Here is a 16,051-nt window from a genome sequence, read left to right as displayed (position 1 = left end):
TCGCTGGTTCGAATCCCAGAGTGAGAATTTATTTTGTCAATGTGCCCTTGAGCAAGGCACTTAACCCTAATCGCTCCTGTAAGTCACCCTGGATAAGAGCTTCTGCTAAATGACCAAAAAATGTAAATCAAAATAATACATGCACAATAAGCACACAGTGAGAATAATGCAAAGTATGATTTAGTGAAGTATTATTGTAACAGAAGAACTGTTAATTGAAAGTGCCATTTAACGACTCATACAATGGAACACCATAAGCACTAGGTGAAAACCACATCCGAGGACGAGGAGAAAGAGCTGAACAGTGGTGAAGAACGGTCAGACGGACTGCAGTGAGGAAATACACAGTAATCATGATGGTGCAAAACAAAACAAAATGGAAAACAATTGAGCAGAGGAAAAAAATTGTGAAGGAATGCAGACAGAGCACATGACAGTAGTGAGCAAATCAACCAAAAAGGAGAACGAGAAAGACGGGAATTAAGAAAAGAAAGCTGACCTCCAGCTTGATCGGGAGACGGATGAGACCTGAGAGTGATGAAGAACGGATAGATACTGATGATAGTGACAGAGTTGAAATGAATGAAGAGAAAGAGGGTAAAGAGGAAAATGATGACAATCTCCAGACTGAGGAAGAGAGAGATGCGAGGGAGGGAGAAAGAGTGATCTGAGAGGCCAGCAGGCAAACCTAATGTTGAGGTAAGACATTATAACAGGGACTCCGACACCAAAATCTATGTAAACCAACTCCATGATACAAATTCATGTTAGATGGGAGTTATCATTGACTTTTAAGCTTGTGATACTGTACATACTTGTACAAAAATGTAGGTCGACCTGTATTCTACGGAGTTTGGCAAAATGGGTAGTTTGCACAGTTTGGTAAAAGCAGAATATTGTTTTCCTTTGTGACAGAAGGGTTTTGTCTTATCATCCTTAATAAAATAGCACAATGTGAAACCGCTTCTTCTTAATCAAGAGAGCATTGACTGTAGCTACACATAACACAACATATTACTCAATGCATTGGTCTAGGCTAGGGGTTGTTGATGGAGATGACCCCGATGAGTCCTACAGATGACCCCGATGAGTCCTACAGATGACCCCAATGAGTCCTACAGACGAGAGGTTGAGTGGGTGTGGACAGGCCACCCTGGTGACAAGAGGAATCTTGTCAGAGTGGGTTAACAAATTATGCAATCACGCAACCATATGCGAATAGCGCCTATCTCCACTGATAAGGATGATCGCTAAGGCAGAGGATCAAAGCTTTGCTGCTTCTGTCAAGCAGAAAGATGGAATTATACATTCAGGAAGGGTGGAGAAGGAGAGAGTAAGAAATGGAACGTGTGAGAAAGCGATGCATATTGTAGCATTTTAAATATTCATCGCTATTATTGTCAGCAGGGGAAATGAGGGGGAAGAAAGTAAAACAGATTTGCCTGAGGCGCTGCAAAAAGCAAAGAACTCAAGAGTTTGTGTTTTGAAGGAGAACACAGTGAACTATTAGAAGACGAGAGAGAGAGAGAAACTGCGTCGTTGAATTAGGGCACTACGCAGCAGAAACAGCCCGTGGCAAAACCTTCAGGTGTTGATGTAGTGACAGGGCACTAATGCTTTATTATTTTTTTTACCTTCCCTCCCGATCTCTGTGTAATCACACAGCCATGTAGCCTACCATCACGGACTGGTAGGCCTGTACTTCAAAGTCAAACCATTGGATTGACGATAGAGCACAAAGTACCTGATGTGGTTTTCCGTCCCACATTGCTGAGCAACAGTCTGTGACCTCTCACCTTAAACTGCCGGGCGACCTCTACATGGTTGTCGTAGACCAAGACGTTGGCTGTGAGGTTTGCCATGTCCTTGGACAACGTGGGACTTCCTTCAAGAGTGTTGGGCTCCACAAATACATCCAGCAGGGGGTGAGGGCACTTTGATCCGTCCCAAACCTGGAGAAAGAAAAAGGTTGATCATTTTTAACTTACACAGAGGGAGAGAGAAAGAGTGAACAAGACGGAGAGCCAAAAACTGAAGAGGAAGACAACACAACACAACAACTACAAAACAAGTTAACTTGTCAACTGCCATACAAAAGGTCTACGTGTAAAAAATTCAAGAATGGAAAGAATGCGCTACAAAGTGAGAACAAATAAAAAGGAGGCCATTACAAGATGGCCCCCCAGGCACTAGTAATCTTTACTGCAAATGTCACGTTGTCATCCCAACACAGGAGGGTCATGGGCCTCCAGTTCTGTGGTTTATCACTGCGTCATTACCCACAATAAGGATCTTATGTAAACATACATGACTATTATTAAACTGAGTGAAGTGGCATCCCAATGAGGACAAATTCCCTGAGGGTTGACACGGTTCCTACCTCATAATGAGTATGTTCTTTGGCATAAAAGTGTCAACACTCACAACCGCATCATTGCACTAAGCCCATGTCTTTTTACGTCCTCATATATATTTCAAACTGTATAAGCAGGGAGATGAAGTGCTCGCAGATATAAGTAGAAAAGAAAACGTCTTCCCCGCCTTTGCCACAAACTGTTAAGAGGGATGCTTAAAGACATACACTAGCCTAAATCAGAAAACGTTTTTCTCATCATTATGCTTTTGCTAAATGTCAAACCTTTTATTCACTGTACACCAAGGTAGCCATCCGATGACCAAAATATCACGTTTTCCACTGGATTTCCAGAGTTTCCTAGCTACCTGATTCAATACAATCAAACATACTGACAGGTCCAGAAAGTCGCTAAAGTGGAAAAAGGTTCTTCATGGTTCTTACCTTCAACAGGGTGCAGCTGCTGTCCACAGGGGCTGTAGCCAGCAGTTGGCAGGTCAGGTCAAAGTAAGTCTTGGGCTGTACTGCCGACAGGGGTACACAGGGCTCGGCAGGAACCAGGGACTGGTTGGCCGCCCACGTGCGCAGGGCCTCCACGACCTGGCAGTCTTCCTCCCCAAATTTGAAGGACCCGCTGGAGGTACGAGGGACCACGGGACTGCCTACCATTCCATCAAAGGTGACCACGGAGAAACCATGGCTGGTCAAAAGGCTAATGGCTCCATTAAAAAGCTGGGTCTGAGAGAGAAAGAGATTTGAGCTTTGTGACTGGATAATCTCAAACATTTCAGCAAGGCTCACATTCTAAATATCAGTTCATTTCAAATTACAATAAGGTCAGAATCAATCTTGGGCAAGTCCACAGTAAGAGTGATGCTGAGACTAAGATTTTTCACTTTAAAATAATGTCAAACAAAAACCAATGATTGCAAAGTTAAACAAACCATCCAACTCTACGCACAAGGATGACCTTTCATAATTTCCACAGAAAATTTTACAGATGCAAAGTTTGCCGTCATTCTGTTACCACCAACTGCACAAACCGTTATTCTGTTACAAAACGTGGCATCTGCACTGCTCTTCAAGTAAATGTGTTTTTGTAAACTGTTTAGTTAAAGTAGTCCTTGTGGCCTCCCGAGTGGCGCAGGGGTCTAACATTCAGACCACACAATTTACACATACCCACACTGCTCGCTCGCGTGCACCAACAAGCGTCTGCGTTGCCATGATCTAAAATAGAATAGAAGTCAGTTCTATTTGTGACACTGAATGCCTTGCAAGTCCTGCCTCTCCCATCCCATTGGTTTATAGAAGCATATACCCACGTGCCATCTCCTCATTGGTTATACCCATGTGGGTGATTGAAAGATGAACTGAGGTCGGTCGGTTGTGGTAATACACCTTATTATGAAAGTTAGATGCCAATCGCCATATAAAGTCCAAAGAAGAAAAAGCCTGGAAGGAGGAGAGATGACTAGAAACGATTCATTTGACCGTTTTATGTGTGGATTAATTGTTGGAGTATAGGACCTTGTGCATTTCAGGTAAAAAAACAACTCAACGTTTATATCCCAGGACAAATTTGCTAGCAACAGCAATCTAGCTAAATAGGACAAATTAGCTAGCAACTGCAAGCTAGCTAGCTAAATTGCCGTGAATATTTAATGCTTTTCGACCTGTCCCCCAAAATAATAAAATTGGTTCCGAGTTTGTTTTGATATTTCAACCTGCGTGTCGTGATTGTGTTTGGTGTGGGGGGACAAAATCAATTTGCGTGCGCGACCAGTTTGGGCATGGTGTAAGGCACAGTGCAGTGCATGAGTCGTCACTATAGACCTGGGTTCGATCCCAGGCTGTGTAACAGCTGGCTGTGACCGAGAGACCCATGAGGCGGCGCACAATTGGCCCAGCGTCTTCCGGGTTAGGGGAGGGTTTGCCCGGCCGGGATTTCCTGGTCCCATCGTGCTCTAGCGACTCCTTTCTGGCGCGCCGGGTGCCTGCAAGCTGACTATGGTCGCCAGATGGGCTGGTGTTTCCTCCCGACACATTGATGTGGCTGTCTTCCGGGTTAAGCAAGCAGTGCGGCTTGGCAGAGTCATGTTTCAGATGACGCATGGCTCTCAACCTTCGCCTCTCCCGAGGCTGTAGGGGAGTTGCAGCGATGGGACAAGACTAACTACCAATTGGATATCACAAAAAAGGGGTAAAAGTACAACATAAAGTAGTCCTTATGTTTTGTTTAACTTTGCAATCATTGGTTCTTGTTTGGCATACATTTTAAAAAGTGAAAAATCAGATTCTCAGCATCACTCATTTACATTTTAGTCCTTTAGCAGACGGTCTTATCCAGAGCAACTTACAGGAGCAATTAGGCTTAAGTGCCTTGTTCAATGGTACATTGACAAATTGTTCACCTAGTCAGCTCAGGGATTCGAACCAGCGAACTTCCGGTTGCTGGCCCAAAGCTCTTAACTGATAGGCTACCTGCTGATCACACATTTACCTTGACTCTGTGTAGGCGTATGACGTCTCCCATTTTGAAGATTTTAGGGTGTTCCTCGAGCTTGTCACAAAAGATGGTACAGCCCACTTTTTTATTTGATTGGTCTGTAATCTTCAGTGTGGAGCAGTAATCTATGGGGGATAGAAATCGGGACCACTGTCAGATCAGATTCCAGATATGGCCTGCTGAATACTGAGACGGGCCCTAGTATGCACATCTCATTGCAATGTGATTTGAGACAGCCCAAAATGGTTGCTTGCTTTAAACATACTTTGACCGCAGCTTTCAAAAGGCAAGATTCTCAATCTTCTTATGCTCCCAACAAAAGCCCATCTAATGCAGTGTTTCTCAACTCTGGTCCTTGAATACCCTCAACGGTACACATTTATTTTAGAGCCCAGACAAGCACACCTGATTAAGCTAGTCATCAAACCCTTGACTACTTGAATCAAGTGTGTTAATTTGAGTCTACAACAATGTGTACTTTTGGGGGTACTCGAGGATTAGAACGCTGAGAAACACTGCTCTATTGGAAGTGATTTGGCTCATTTAAATTAGTCTGTGGGTACAAGGGCCATTGAATGCTGCAATAGAGGTCCACCCACAAAGACAATTTGATTGTAGAGCTGGAATGCGGTTTACTGAAAAGCAGCACACAACAGTACACAATGTAAGAAAAACACTCACCGGATGGTTTTATTAGGTACACACCCCAGTTCACGAAAATGGATCGCTCCTACAGACAGTGAGTCACGTGGCCGTGACTTGCTATATAAAGCAGGCAGACAGGCATCGAGGCATTCAGTTACTGTTAGATTGAACGTTAGAATAGGTAAAACGAGTGACCTAAGCGACTTTGAGCGTGGTATGATCGTTAGTGCCAGGTGCGCCGGATCCAGTATCTCAGAAACGGCCACCCTTCTGGGCTTTTCACACATGACAGTGTCTAGGGTTTACCGAGAATGGTACGACAAACAAAAAATATCCAGTCAGCGGCAGTCCTGTGGGCGAAAACAGCTCGTTGATGAGAGGTCGAAGGAGAATGTCAAGAATCGTGCAAGCTAACAGGCGGCCCACAAACTGACAAATAACAGCAGTACAACAGTGGTGTGCAGAACGGCATCTCGGGAACGCACATCTCGTTGGTCCTTGTCATGGATGGGCTACTGTAGCAGACGACCACAGAGGGTTCCGATCCTATCAGCTAAAAACAAGAAGAAGTGGCTCCAGTGGGCACCCGATCACCAACACTGGACAATTGAGGAGTGGAAAAACATCACCTGGTCTGACGAATCACGGTTCCTCTTGCGTCATACTGATGGCAGAGTCAGGATTTGGCGTAAGCAGCATGAGTCCATCCTGCCTGGTGTCAACGGTACAGGCTGGTGGCGGTGGTGCATCGCCGTCCAATCTGCAGCAACTGCGTGATGCCATCGCGTCAGCATGGACCAATATCCATGTGGAACATGTCCGACTTGTAGAATCCATGCCCCAAACAATTCAGGCTGTTCTGGTGGCAAAGGGGGGTCCAACCCTGTACTAGATGGGTGTACCTAATAAACTGTATATAATAACATTAGATTCCTAGGCTGAGGGGTGGTAAGGGGTCATCTGGCTAACATCGAACTCTGTGTTCTCTTCGCTGTGTAGTCAAGTGGGTGGCGTCAACCAGGCTAGGTAAGGGGCTCATCCATCTGCCACCCCACCAGTGTCTCAACTGATGGATTCTCTTAATATCTCCCTTCTGCTGCCACTAGGATTCAGTAGCATGACAATACATGGTCAGTTAATGCTGTACTACTAACACTGCTGTTTTATTTATTTATTTATTTATTCATTACTCAATCCAGTTTGGCTTAAGGGGGAACTCTTTGTATGAGGCTCACACAAACAAAAAGGACACCAAGGTACACTGTTTGTAGGCTTTGCGAGACGCACAAGAAAATGTGAATTGGAAAGCCATGGACATATTACTGTATTATATATTACTGAGCTCTTTCTTTCATTACGGTACTTCCCGAGACAAGAGGGGTTCAGAGATTACTACTAACCGACTGTCCCCTCAGGTCAAAAACAAGGCATAAATGGCTTGGCTCGTAAACGTTGTGCTTCTCGAAGCATTTGAAGTCTGTTGTGCTTGCCATGTAAACGCCTTGTGAAAATAAGCAGAGCAAAGCCCTGACCACACAAGAATAATAATTTTGTAAGGTACTTCCACATTAAAATGGTAAATGTTACAAGTTGGATCACACACAGATTACAGCTTTGCAAAGCATTAACACATGCTTTGCTCAGGCCCCATTTTACCATCTTAAGATCAGTTAACTATACTTAAGCTATAAGGCCCGAAGAAGTGTGGTATATGGCCAATATACCACGGGTAAGGGCTGTTCTTATGCACGACGCAACGCGGAGCCCTTAGCCATGGTATATTGACCATATACCACAAACCCCAGAGGTGCCTTATTGCTATTATAAACTGGTTACCAACGTAATTAGAGCAGTAAAAATAAATGTTTGTCATACTTGTGGTACAGTGCCTTGAAAAAGTATTCACCCCCTTGGTGTTTTTCCTATTTTGTTTCATTACAACCTGTAATTTAAATAGATTTTTATTTGGATTTCATGTAATGGACATACACAAAATAGTCCAAATTGTTGAAGTGAACTGAAAAAAATTACTTGTTTCAAAAAATTCTAAAAAATAAATAAACAGAAAAGTGGTGCGTGCATATGAATTCATCCCCTTTGCTATGAAGTCCCTAAATAAGATCTGGTGCAAGCAATTGCCTTCAGAAGTCACATAATTTGTTTTAAAAAAGTCAACCTGTGTCTAATATAAGTGTCACATGATCCGTCACATGATCTCAGTATATATACACCTGTTCTGAAAGGCCCCAGAGTCTGCAACACCACTAAGCAAGGGGCACCACCAAGCAATCGGCACTATGAAGACCAAGGAGCTCTCCAAACAGGTCAGGGACAAAGTTGTGGAGAAGTACAGATCAGGGTTGGGTTCTAAAAAAATATCAGAAACTTTGAACATCACACGGCGCACCATTAAATCCATTACTAAAAAATGGAAAGAATATGGCACCACAACAAACCTGCCAAGAGAGGGCTGCCCACCAAAACTCACGGACCAGGCAAGAAGGGCATTAAATCAGAGGCAACAAAGAAAACAAAGATAACCCTGAAGGAGCTGAAAAGCTCCACAGCAGAGATGGGAGTATCTGTCCATAGGACCACTTTAAGCCGTACACTCCACAGAGCTGGGCTTAACGGAAGTGTCCAGAAAAAGGCCATTGCTTAAAGAAAAAAAAAAGCGTGTTTGCCAAAAGGCATGTGGGAGACTCCCCAAACATATGGAAGAAGGTACTCGGGTCAGATTAGACTAAAATGTTGCTTTTTGGCCATCAAGGAAAATGCTATGTCTGGCGCAAATCCAACACCTCTCATCACCCGGAGAACAGTGAAGCATGGTGGTGGCAGCATCATGCTGTGGGGATGTTTTTCCATTGGCAGGGACTGGGAAACTGGTCAGCATTGAAGGAATGATGGATGGCGCTAAATACAGGGAAATTCTTGAGGGAAACCTGTTTCAGTCTTCCAGAGATTTGAGACTGGGACGGAGGTTCACCTTCCAGCAGGACAATGACCCTAAGCATACTGCTAAAGCAACACTCAAGTGGTTTAAGGGAAAACATTTAAATGTCTTGGAATGGCCTAGTCAAAGCCCAGACCTCAATCCAATTGAGAATCTGTGGTATGACTTAAAGATTGCTGTACACCAGCGGAACCCATCCAACTTGAAGGAGCTGGAGCAGTTTTTACTTTAATGGGCAAAACTCCCAGTGGCTAGATGTGCCAAGCTTATAGAGACATACCCCAAGAGACTTGCTGCTGTAATTGCTGCAAAAGGTGTCTCTACAAAGTATTGATTTTGGGGGGGGGGGTGAATAGTTATGCATGCTCAAGTTCTGTTTTTTTAATCTTATTTCTTGTTTGTTTCACAATAAAACATATTTTACATCTTCAAAGTGGTAGGTCTGTTGTTCAAATCAAATGATACAAACCCCCCAAAAATCAATTTTAATTCCAGGTTGAAAGGAAATAAAATAGGAAAAATGCCATGGGGGGGTGAATACTTTCGCAAGCCACTGTATACCACGGCTGTCAGCCAGTCAGCATTCAGGGCTCGAACCACCCTGTTTATAATTGCTTTTTTTGTCATTTGCATCACAGGCACTTGCATTCAAAATGGATCTTTCATGCAGAGTTTTCCCTCCAGACACAATAAAGAACCAACTTCTCCATTCTGGGCCTCTGATTCAATTGGATGAGATGGCCCAGCACATTGTACAGTACATCAAAATCAAGTCAGATATCTACAGGGTTGGTTGAGTAGGATGAGGATTGATTTTTCACCACTTTATGTCAGCTTGCATGACAAGATCTAATGCTCGATCAATGCTTAGGGTGTGTTAAGGCAGAGATTAACCGCACGAGGACTCAGTGACTGTGGTTTAATACAGGGTGCTGTAATTTACCTTGTAATTTTTACAATGTGTTTGTATTGTACAATTTTAAAAAGTCATTGGTTTGGAATAGTAGCAATAAAGAGAGAACTGTAAATGTTGAGTATCCGGTTGTTCTGTTCTGGAGATTATTGGACAACCATAATAAAACCATTGGTGATAAGAGTTGGAGAAGCTAGAGATTAAGAATATTAGATGGATATGAGAGGGGGAGAGAAGGAGAAGAAAAGAGGAGAAGGAGAGGAGGAGAACAAGAAAGGAGTCAGAGAATAGGTGCTATGAGGACAGGATAGAACAGAGTATGTTCGTATAACAGCAAAAGAGCGAGGTTCCCTTACCTCGGACAACTACTCTGCGTGCCCCTCTGCGCTTTCTACAGCAAGGTTGTTTTTTTTCTGTGTGAACAAACCTCGCCACACTGCCTGACTCCCGGCAAGGGCAGACCAGTTAAAAAGGCAGTCGCAGCACTTCCAAGTCAAAGGTCGCGAGTCGAAGGGCTAAGCAACACCGCAAGGACTCATATGTACCCTGTGATGTTGGGTGCTTAGTGAGAGGGTGCAGAGAGAGGTCCTCTTTTTCCCATTGCCAGCCTCCACCTCACCTCCCCTGCCCGCCAAACCCTACGCCTCTACAAATGCTTGTTTAATGAGATCACAGTACAGTAACCCCCACACAACCTACCCTGGCTGACACCACCTAGACACAAACCCCTTATTATCTCGCAGCAGCATGTCAGGGGGTCCAGTAGTCATAGCAACCAGCCTGTTGGTTGAATATGGACTTCAAAGTGCTTTGCTGAGTAGGAAGTGTGTCTTTTTCTGCCTGTAGAGTATCTTAGCACAGAGCCAACACCTTAAACTGAGCTCAACATTGGCCTGGTGGAATATCAGCATATTTGTCTATACCATGTTAGTGCATTTGCAGGGCAGGTTGACTTACCTGTCCCCTTGGTCCGGAATGGCTGCTTGAAGAAGGTGACTACAGCGTAGACATTCACCACTACCCCAGGCTTCAGGTCGCTCAGTGGGACATAGGTGTACTTAACCACCTTCACTGCCTTAGTGACCTGAAGACAAACACTACTGCATTACCATTCAGGATCGGACAACAATTTAAGTAAAGAGAGAATGTCTATTTGTAAATGACTTCAGAGAGAACAACAGTCAGTTGTAGAGACTGGATATGGTCAGTCCCTAAATGAATCGATTGGACGGAGTAAAATTGTTTTGGGATCAGTAAGAGTGATTTAAGTGGAAGGGCCATAGGCCAGCTATTTTACATGTATTCAGTACCAAAAAGATCCTGCAAAACATGACACACGCAAGTTCACATTGGGATGAACATCTGATGACATGAGATTTTTCAGACAGGCACAATACGGCATCTGACAGCCTCCATAAAACCAAGGTCTTTGAGCTAATGAGTTCACAGACTGACCTCAGTGCTGGCTGGAGAGGTTCTTTTGCGGGGTACAGATGCTCTCGGGCTTACAGTAGATGGCCACACCTAGGACACAGAGAAAAACATTTCAGAAAACTAAGGGTCATATTTTATTAAACCCTCCCTTTAATTAACAACCAACAGAGGAACCCTTCCCTGAATATGTACTCACATACATCCAGGCATCATCTCCAGCTAGCTGCAGGTTACAGGCATGGAGCTTGTCTTTTTGAGCTGTGGGAGAATTGCCCACAGTGAAGCCAGTCACCAGCAGCATGTCCTGAGGGAACAAACGCATGCAACAGAGACAGAGTTATGTGGTGTGGTGAGAGGTGAGATAACACTGCCCCCCCCCCCCCCCCCGCCAAATGTAAAAAAATATATTATAAACGATGTAAAATGGGTTTAATATAAGTCAATGCTATCTGGGATACGTGGGATGTCCCTAACCTAACTCTTACCCTAACCTTAACCAACCATTTAAAATTGAATGGGGTAGGGAAGTCCCAAGTATAGCACAGACCGTTTAATATAGCAGATGTTGTGGTAAGAAATACAGGCTTGTGAGTAATATGCTACACTCAAAATAGAGATAAGCCAGTTGTATTTTGCTTGGGGAGCAGTGTGTGACTGTCCTCCAAATGGTTTAACAGTGTTCTCTGACATAACTCATACAGCAGACAAAGGGAAGGGAGAGATACAAAGTAATCATGTTACAGTGGATTAAACAAACCATTGTTTGACAGAGTACTCTACAGCCATGATAGCCAATCCCTTTTCCCGCTACGTCTGCTCAGAATGTGATGATTCTGCTCCTCTCAGGGGTGTTCTGAGACAATAGGTCAGCCTGTCTAACACTGGTGCATCACTCAGCTCATTCAACTTTGTCTGTGCATTGGTCTTAAATGACATGGATGCCTGAATCCTATCATTGGGTTTGAGTGTCATTTTATCAAGGTTAATAAAAATAGTTGCTGATCAGTCACCACCGTTACAGAGCATGTCAACACTGTTACAGAGAGAGCATGTAGGACGTCAACACTATTACAGACTAGAGGACGTAAACAACCAAAATGACTAACATCCCTATGTGTTTGCACTTAACAAGAGTCTGTCTGATCCTCAGACTCTGAATAGCATCCCTAAGATCAAACTGTTGACTTAATCTACTTCAATGTAGACGATAATTGTGTAAGAACTCGCTCCACAAGAAAGACGCTCTCTCTCATTGGGAGTGTTGCAATTTTGCTCACAATGACTAGAGCTCCGATCAGCAGCTAACGCTCCAATCATCTCTTTTGAAGATTATACCACTCCTCAAAGCAATATGGAACTGAGGATAAGCATACAGTTACAATATGGAATTGAGGATAAGCATGCAGCTACAATATGGAACTGAGGATAAGCATGCAGCTACAATATGGAACTGAGGATAAGCATGCAGCTACAATATGGAACTGAGGATAAGCATGCAGCTACAATATGGAACTGAGGATAAGCATGCAGCTACAATATGGAACTGAGGATAAGCATGCAGTTACAATATGGAACTGAGGATAAGCATGCAGCTACAATATGGAACTGAGGATAAGCATGCAGCTACAATATGGAACTGAGGATAAGCATGCAGCTACAATATGGAACTGAGGATAAGCATGCAGCTACAATATGGAACTGAGGATAAGCATGCAGCTACAATATGGAACTGAGGATAAGCATGCAGCTACAATATGGAACTGAGGATATGCATTCAGTTACAAGTGAATTACAAAATGCAGCATTATATTCTGTCGAATAAAACAGCCACCTACACCATTAACGTCCATTACATTCCAATTAAGATTTTTGTGCCCACTTCCTCAGTAAGTACAAATCAGGGCCATTACTACACTGTGTTTGAGATCCTATAGGGAATGGTCGGAGACCTACCCCTTGACTGACGGATTCGGAGTAGTCCTTCGCCAGCGCACCAAACAGGATGATATTGATGGATGAGTGTTCCGGGGACATGTTCTGTTGGGAGTCTTCTTCTGACGGAGGCAGAGACAACTCTTAAGCAGAAGATAGTGTACACACGCAGCAAATTTGACAGATGCAAGACATATACAGAAAATACCTCAGAGCCTGTACGGCTTTATAAGGGTATTCTCTTATTAGGGCTACAGTTCAATTAAAATGTCACCCAACTCCTCTCTGCACAAGGTGCAAGTTCAAAATTGGATAGAGTGTAATCCGTTTTCCTGTCAGTCATTGCATATCTTAGAGAGCTATAACTTGTCAGAAATGTCCAGATCAACTAGCCCATGTCAGCTAATGTTTTTCAGCCCATAGATTTTGTAGTAATGTTTGGGTCACTCAAATATCACATGAACACACATTGGACATGGCAAAATGTATAGAATTGCAGGAAATAAGCTTTAAACCTGCAACATATTCTCTCCACCAACAAGCGGGGTGTGAACAGTTTGTGTCATGAACAGTGCCTGTGCCCATAGAAATAGACGTGGCATGCGAGGGATGTTCCCCGGTGCTGGAAGGGGGGCCTGAGTGAAAAAGTTGCTCTAAAAGGACATTGCAATCAGCATCTCTGAAATGCTCTGTACACTACTAAGACAATTAGCACTTCCCTATAATTCCAACCGCTCTGGGTTGTGTAAATGTCAGCAGAAGAACAAAGTGAAAAACATTATAAAAAAATAGCACTGATCATTCTGTCACGACTGACAATTGCTGTGGTAATACAATTATTACACAAGACAAGGAAACAAGGCATATTTCAAATGGGTTTGAAGTACTGTATTAACAAGCGAGATAACTCTCTCTGAATAAGCAGTGCTGCTGTATGAATGTTAATCATAATGCAGAGGGATAAATGTAGCATGGACGACACAACAAAGAAGAAATGGCCTTTTTCGACAATCCTATTAAGATCCATTCCAGCTGAACGGCTTACAGTGGGAGTGAGACAATCGAGCCAGCTGAGATCTAACACAGCCAGCTACATGCCCTCCAAGGAAATTCCACCAATGCATGATTGGGCAGTCACTCCTTCATTGTATAGGCCTACATCCTTCTGGGCCTAAATGTTTTCTCATATACAATACCTTGAATCACAGTCTTCAGGACATAGTTGTCTTCTCCCATGGATACCAATGGCCCTTTGTGAACTACTCTCCCCTGGCAGAATAGCAGAAAAACAAAACTTTAGATGAATGGTAAAACATATAAAAATCGATGAGTGTCAAATCGGTCAAGTCCACAAGCCAATTAACACATAACTCCCTTAGACGGAAAATGGAGGATGGGGAGTGAATTTGTTGTTAATTGCTTTGTCTGCTTTACAATCATCTGCCAATAGTGTACTTGAAAGAAAGATAAGGTAAAAAAAAAAACACATCAACACAAAATAAACTGTGGAGAGAGGAACATGGATAAATAGACAGAGAGTGGAAAAGAAAAGCAGGCAGTGGAGGACAGGAGCGAGAATGTAAGAAAGGAAGAAGAGGGGGATTTATGGAGATATAAGAAACGAAGCGTAGCGGAAGGGTTTGACCTGACCGAGACACACCTTCACAGTCTTGCCAGTGCAGTCTGAGGTAGGGCTGAGGAGTGGAATGGGGATCCTCTGGAATTGAGCGGGAACCTGGGTGCCATGACCGGGCCCGTCCTTGACCACAAGGACAGGCATTACTTCAAGAATACCTGATGAAAAACATACATTTACATTTTAGTCAATTAGCAGATGCTCTTCTCCAGAGCTACTTACAGGAGCAATTAGGGTTAAGCGCCTTGCTCAAGGGCACATAGTGATGCTTCGAATCCCTGAGCCGACTAGGTGAACAAACAACATCTCGGTTACTGGCCCAACACTCTTAACCGCTGGGCTAGCTATACACTATGTAGCCTACTGGCACAGAAATAACAGACATCTGTTCAAAAAAATAGGCCTACAATGAAATGACTAAACTTCAAAATACAACTGACGCATCAACAAGCAAAAAGGTGTATGTTTATTTTCCCCAGGCAGTTGACTGAGAACACATTCTCATTTACAGTAACAACCTGGGGAACAGTTACAGGATAGACAAATGAGCCAATTGGAAGCTGGGGATAATTAGGCGAGGGCCAGATTGGGAATTTAGCCAGGACGCCGGGGTTAACTCCCTTACTCTTACGATAAGTGCAATGGGATATTTAGTGACTAAAGAGTCAGGACATCACTGCCCTGGGGCATTTTTATTTTTTTTATTTTAGACCAGAGGAAAGAGTGCCTCCTACTGGCCCTCAACACCCCTTCCAGCAGCATCTGGTCTCCCCCATCAAGGGACCAACCAGGACAAACCCTGCTTAGCTTCAGAGGCAAGCCAGCAGTGGGAAGCAGGGTGGTATGCTGCTGGCATATCACAAAAGCCTTAGCGAGGGACACAGGAGAGGTGTTTTAGATGCATTCCCAGCAGGTGCTAGGTTGTTACCTGTCAGTGTGAGTACTTGTCTGCTTTGGGGGGGATTTGACTGGTGCATCCGACTCCTACAGTGCTACATTGTGTGGCCACCAATGGCAGATAAGGAAGAACAGCCTTGGAGGCAGCCAGTCAGTTAACCATTTAGTCAGTCAGAATGAAAGATTTTCCTTCCAATTTCGACTAGGGGGGAGGAGCCACAGGCACAACGTGTGAGCCCGCTGGGAGGCTCATTGTACTTAGAACTGTCAATTGTTTACTTTTGAAAAAACGTTCCGACTTAACCAAGAACATCTCCATTTCATCTATAATCCCTCAGTCACAACTCTCTAGAGCAGTCTCTGTCATTCTCTCTCAGCTCCATGTAAAACTAAAAGAGGATAGTCTGGCTCCTGGCTCTCTCCGTGTGCATCTTACCCTCAGAACAGTGGCAGCGACACAGTGGGGTTGAGGAGGGTAGAGGCGCACCAGCTGTAAATACCACCCACAGCCCTGGAGCTTGGTGCCAGCCTGTACCCAGTGAGATGGCAGACGCTCTGGCCTAGGCCCCGCGGTGGAGAGACAGCTGCCTCACCCGTTCCTCAGTCGCCAACCCCCAGCCCTGCCTGGCTCCTTCAAACCACAAGGCGCTCGTTAAGTAAAGAGGCTAATTCAAGTTCAGCCAAACAAATGATTCATGGAGAGGTTTAAATGGCTGAATAACGCTGGAGAATGAGGGAGAAATACTGGCTACTATGGGTTTGTAGGTTAGTATATT

General features: G+C 44.0%; 1 protein-coding gene across 5 annotated transcripts in view; it reads right to left on the bottom strand.

Annotated features, from left to right (window-relative positions):
* pot1 (protection of telomeres 1 homolog) overlaps positions 1–16,051 on the bottom strand; it is a 49,720-nt gene that overhangs the window by 18,705 nt on the left and 14,964 nt on the right. For 3 of the 5 annotated variants that reach the window (XR_011675510.1, XM_071405523.1, XM_071405527.1), the window contains exons 2-11: positions 15,712–15,906; positions 14,403–14,536; positions 13,939–14,011; positions 12,764–12,864; positions 11,007–11,114; positions 10,832–10,900; positions 10,334–10,460; positions 4,857–4,987; positions 2,798–3,091; positions 1,797–1,952 (exon numbers count right to left, since the gene is read on the bottom strand). Coding sequence is in view for 4 of the 5 variants with exons in the window: in XM_071405523.1 (XP_071261624.1) it covers positions 1,797–1,952; positions 2,798–3,091; positions 4,857–4,987; positions 10,334–10,460; positions 10,832–10,900; positions 11,007–11,114; positions 12,764–12,864; positions 13,939–14,011; positions 14,403–14,522 (1,179 nt within the window). In the remaining variant the exon portion in view is untranslated. The remainder of the gene's footprint in view (positions 1–1,796; positions 1,953–2,797; positions 3,092–4,856; positions 4,988–10,333; positions 10,461–10,831; positions 10,901–11,006; positions 11,115–12,763; positions 12,865–13,938; positions 14,012–14,402; positions 14,537–15,711; positions 15,907–16,051) is intronic. The other 2 variants (XM_071405524.1, XM_071405526.1) reach the window with 2 other exon arrangements.

The sequence above is a fragment of the Salvelinus alpinus genome, chromosome 6, assembly GCF_045679555.1.
Source record: "Salvelinus alpinus chromosome 6, SLU_Salpinus.1, whole genome shotgun sequence".
Classification (NCBI taxonomy): Eukaryota; Metazoa; Chordata; class Actinopteri; order Salmoniformes; family Salmonidae; genus Salvelinus; species Salvelinus alpinus.
The sequence above is the reverse complement of the archived record's forward strand: the minus strand, read 5'-3'. Positions and strand labels throughout refer to the sequence as shown.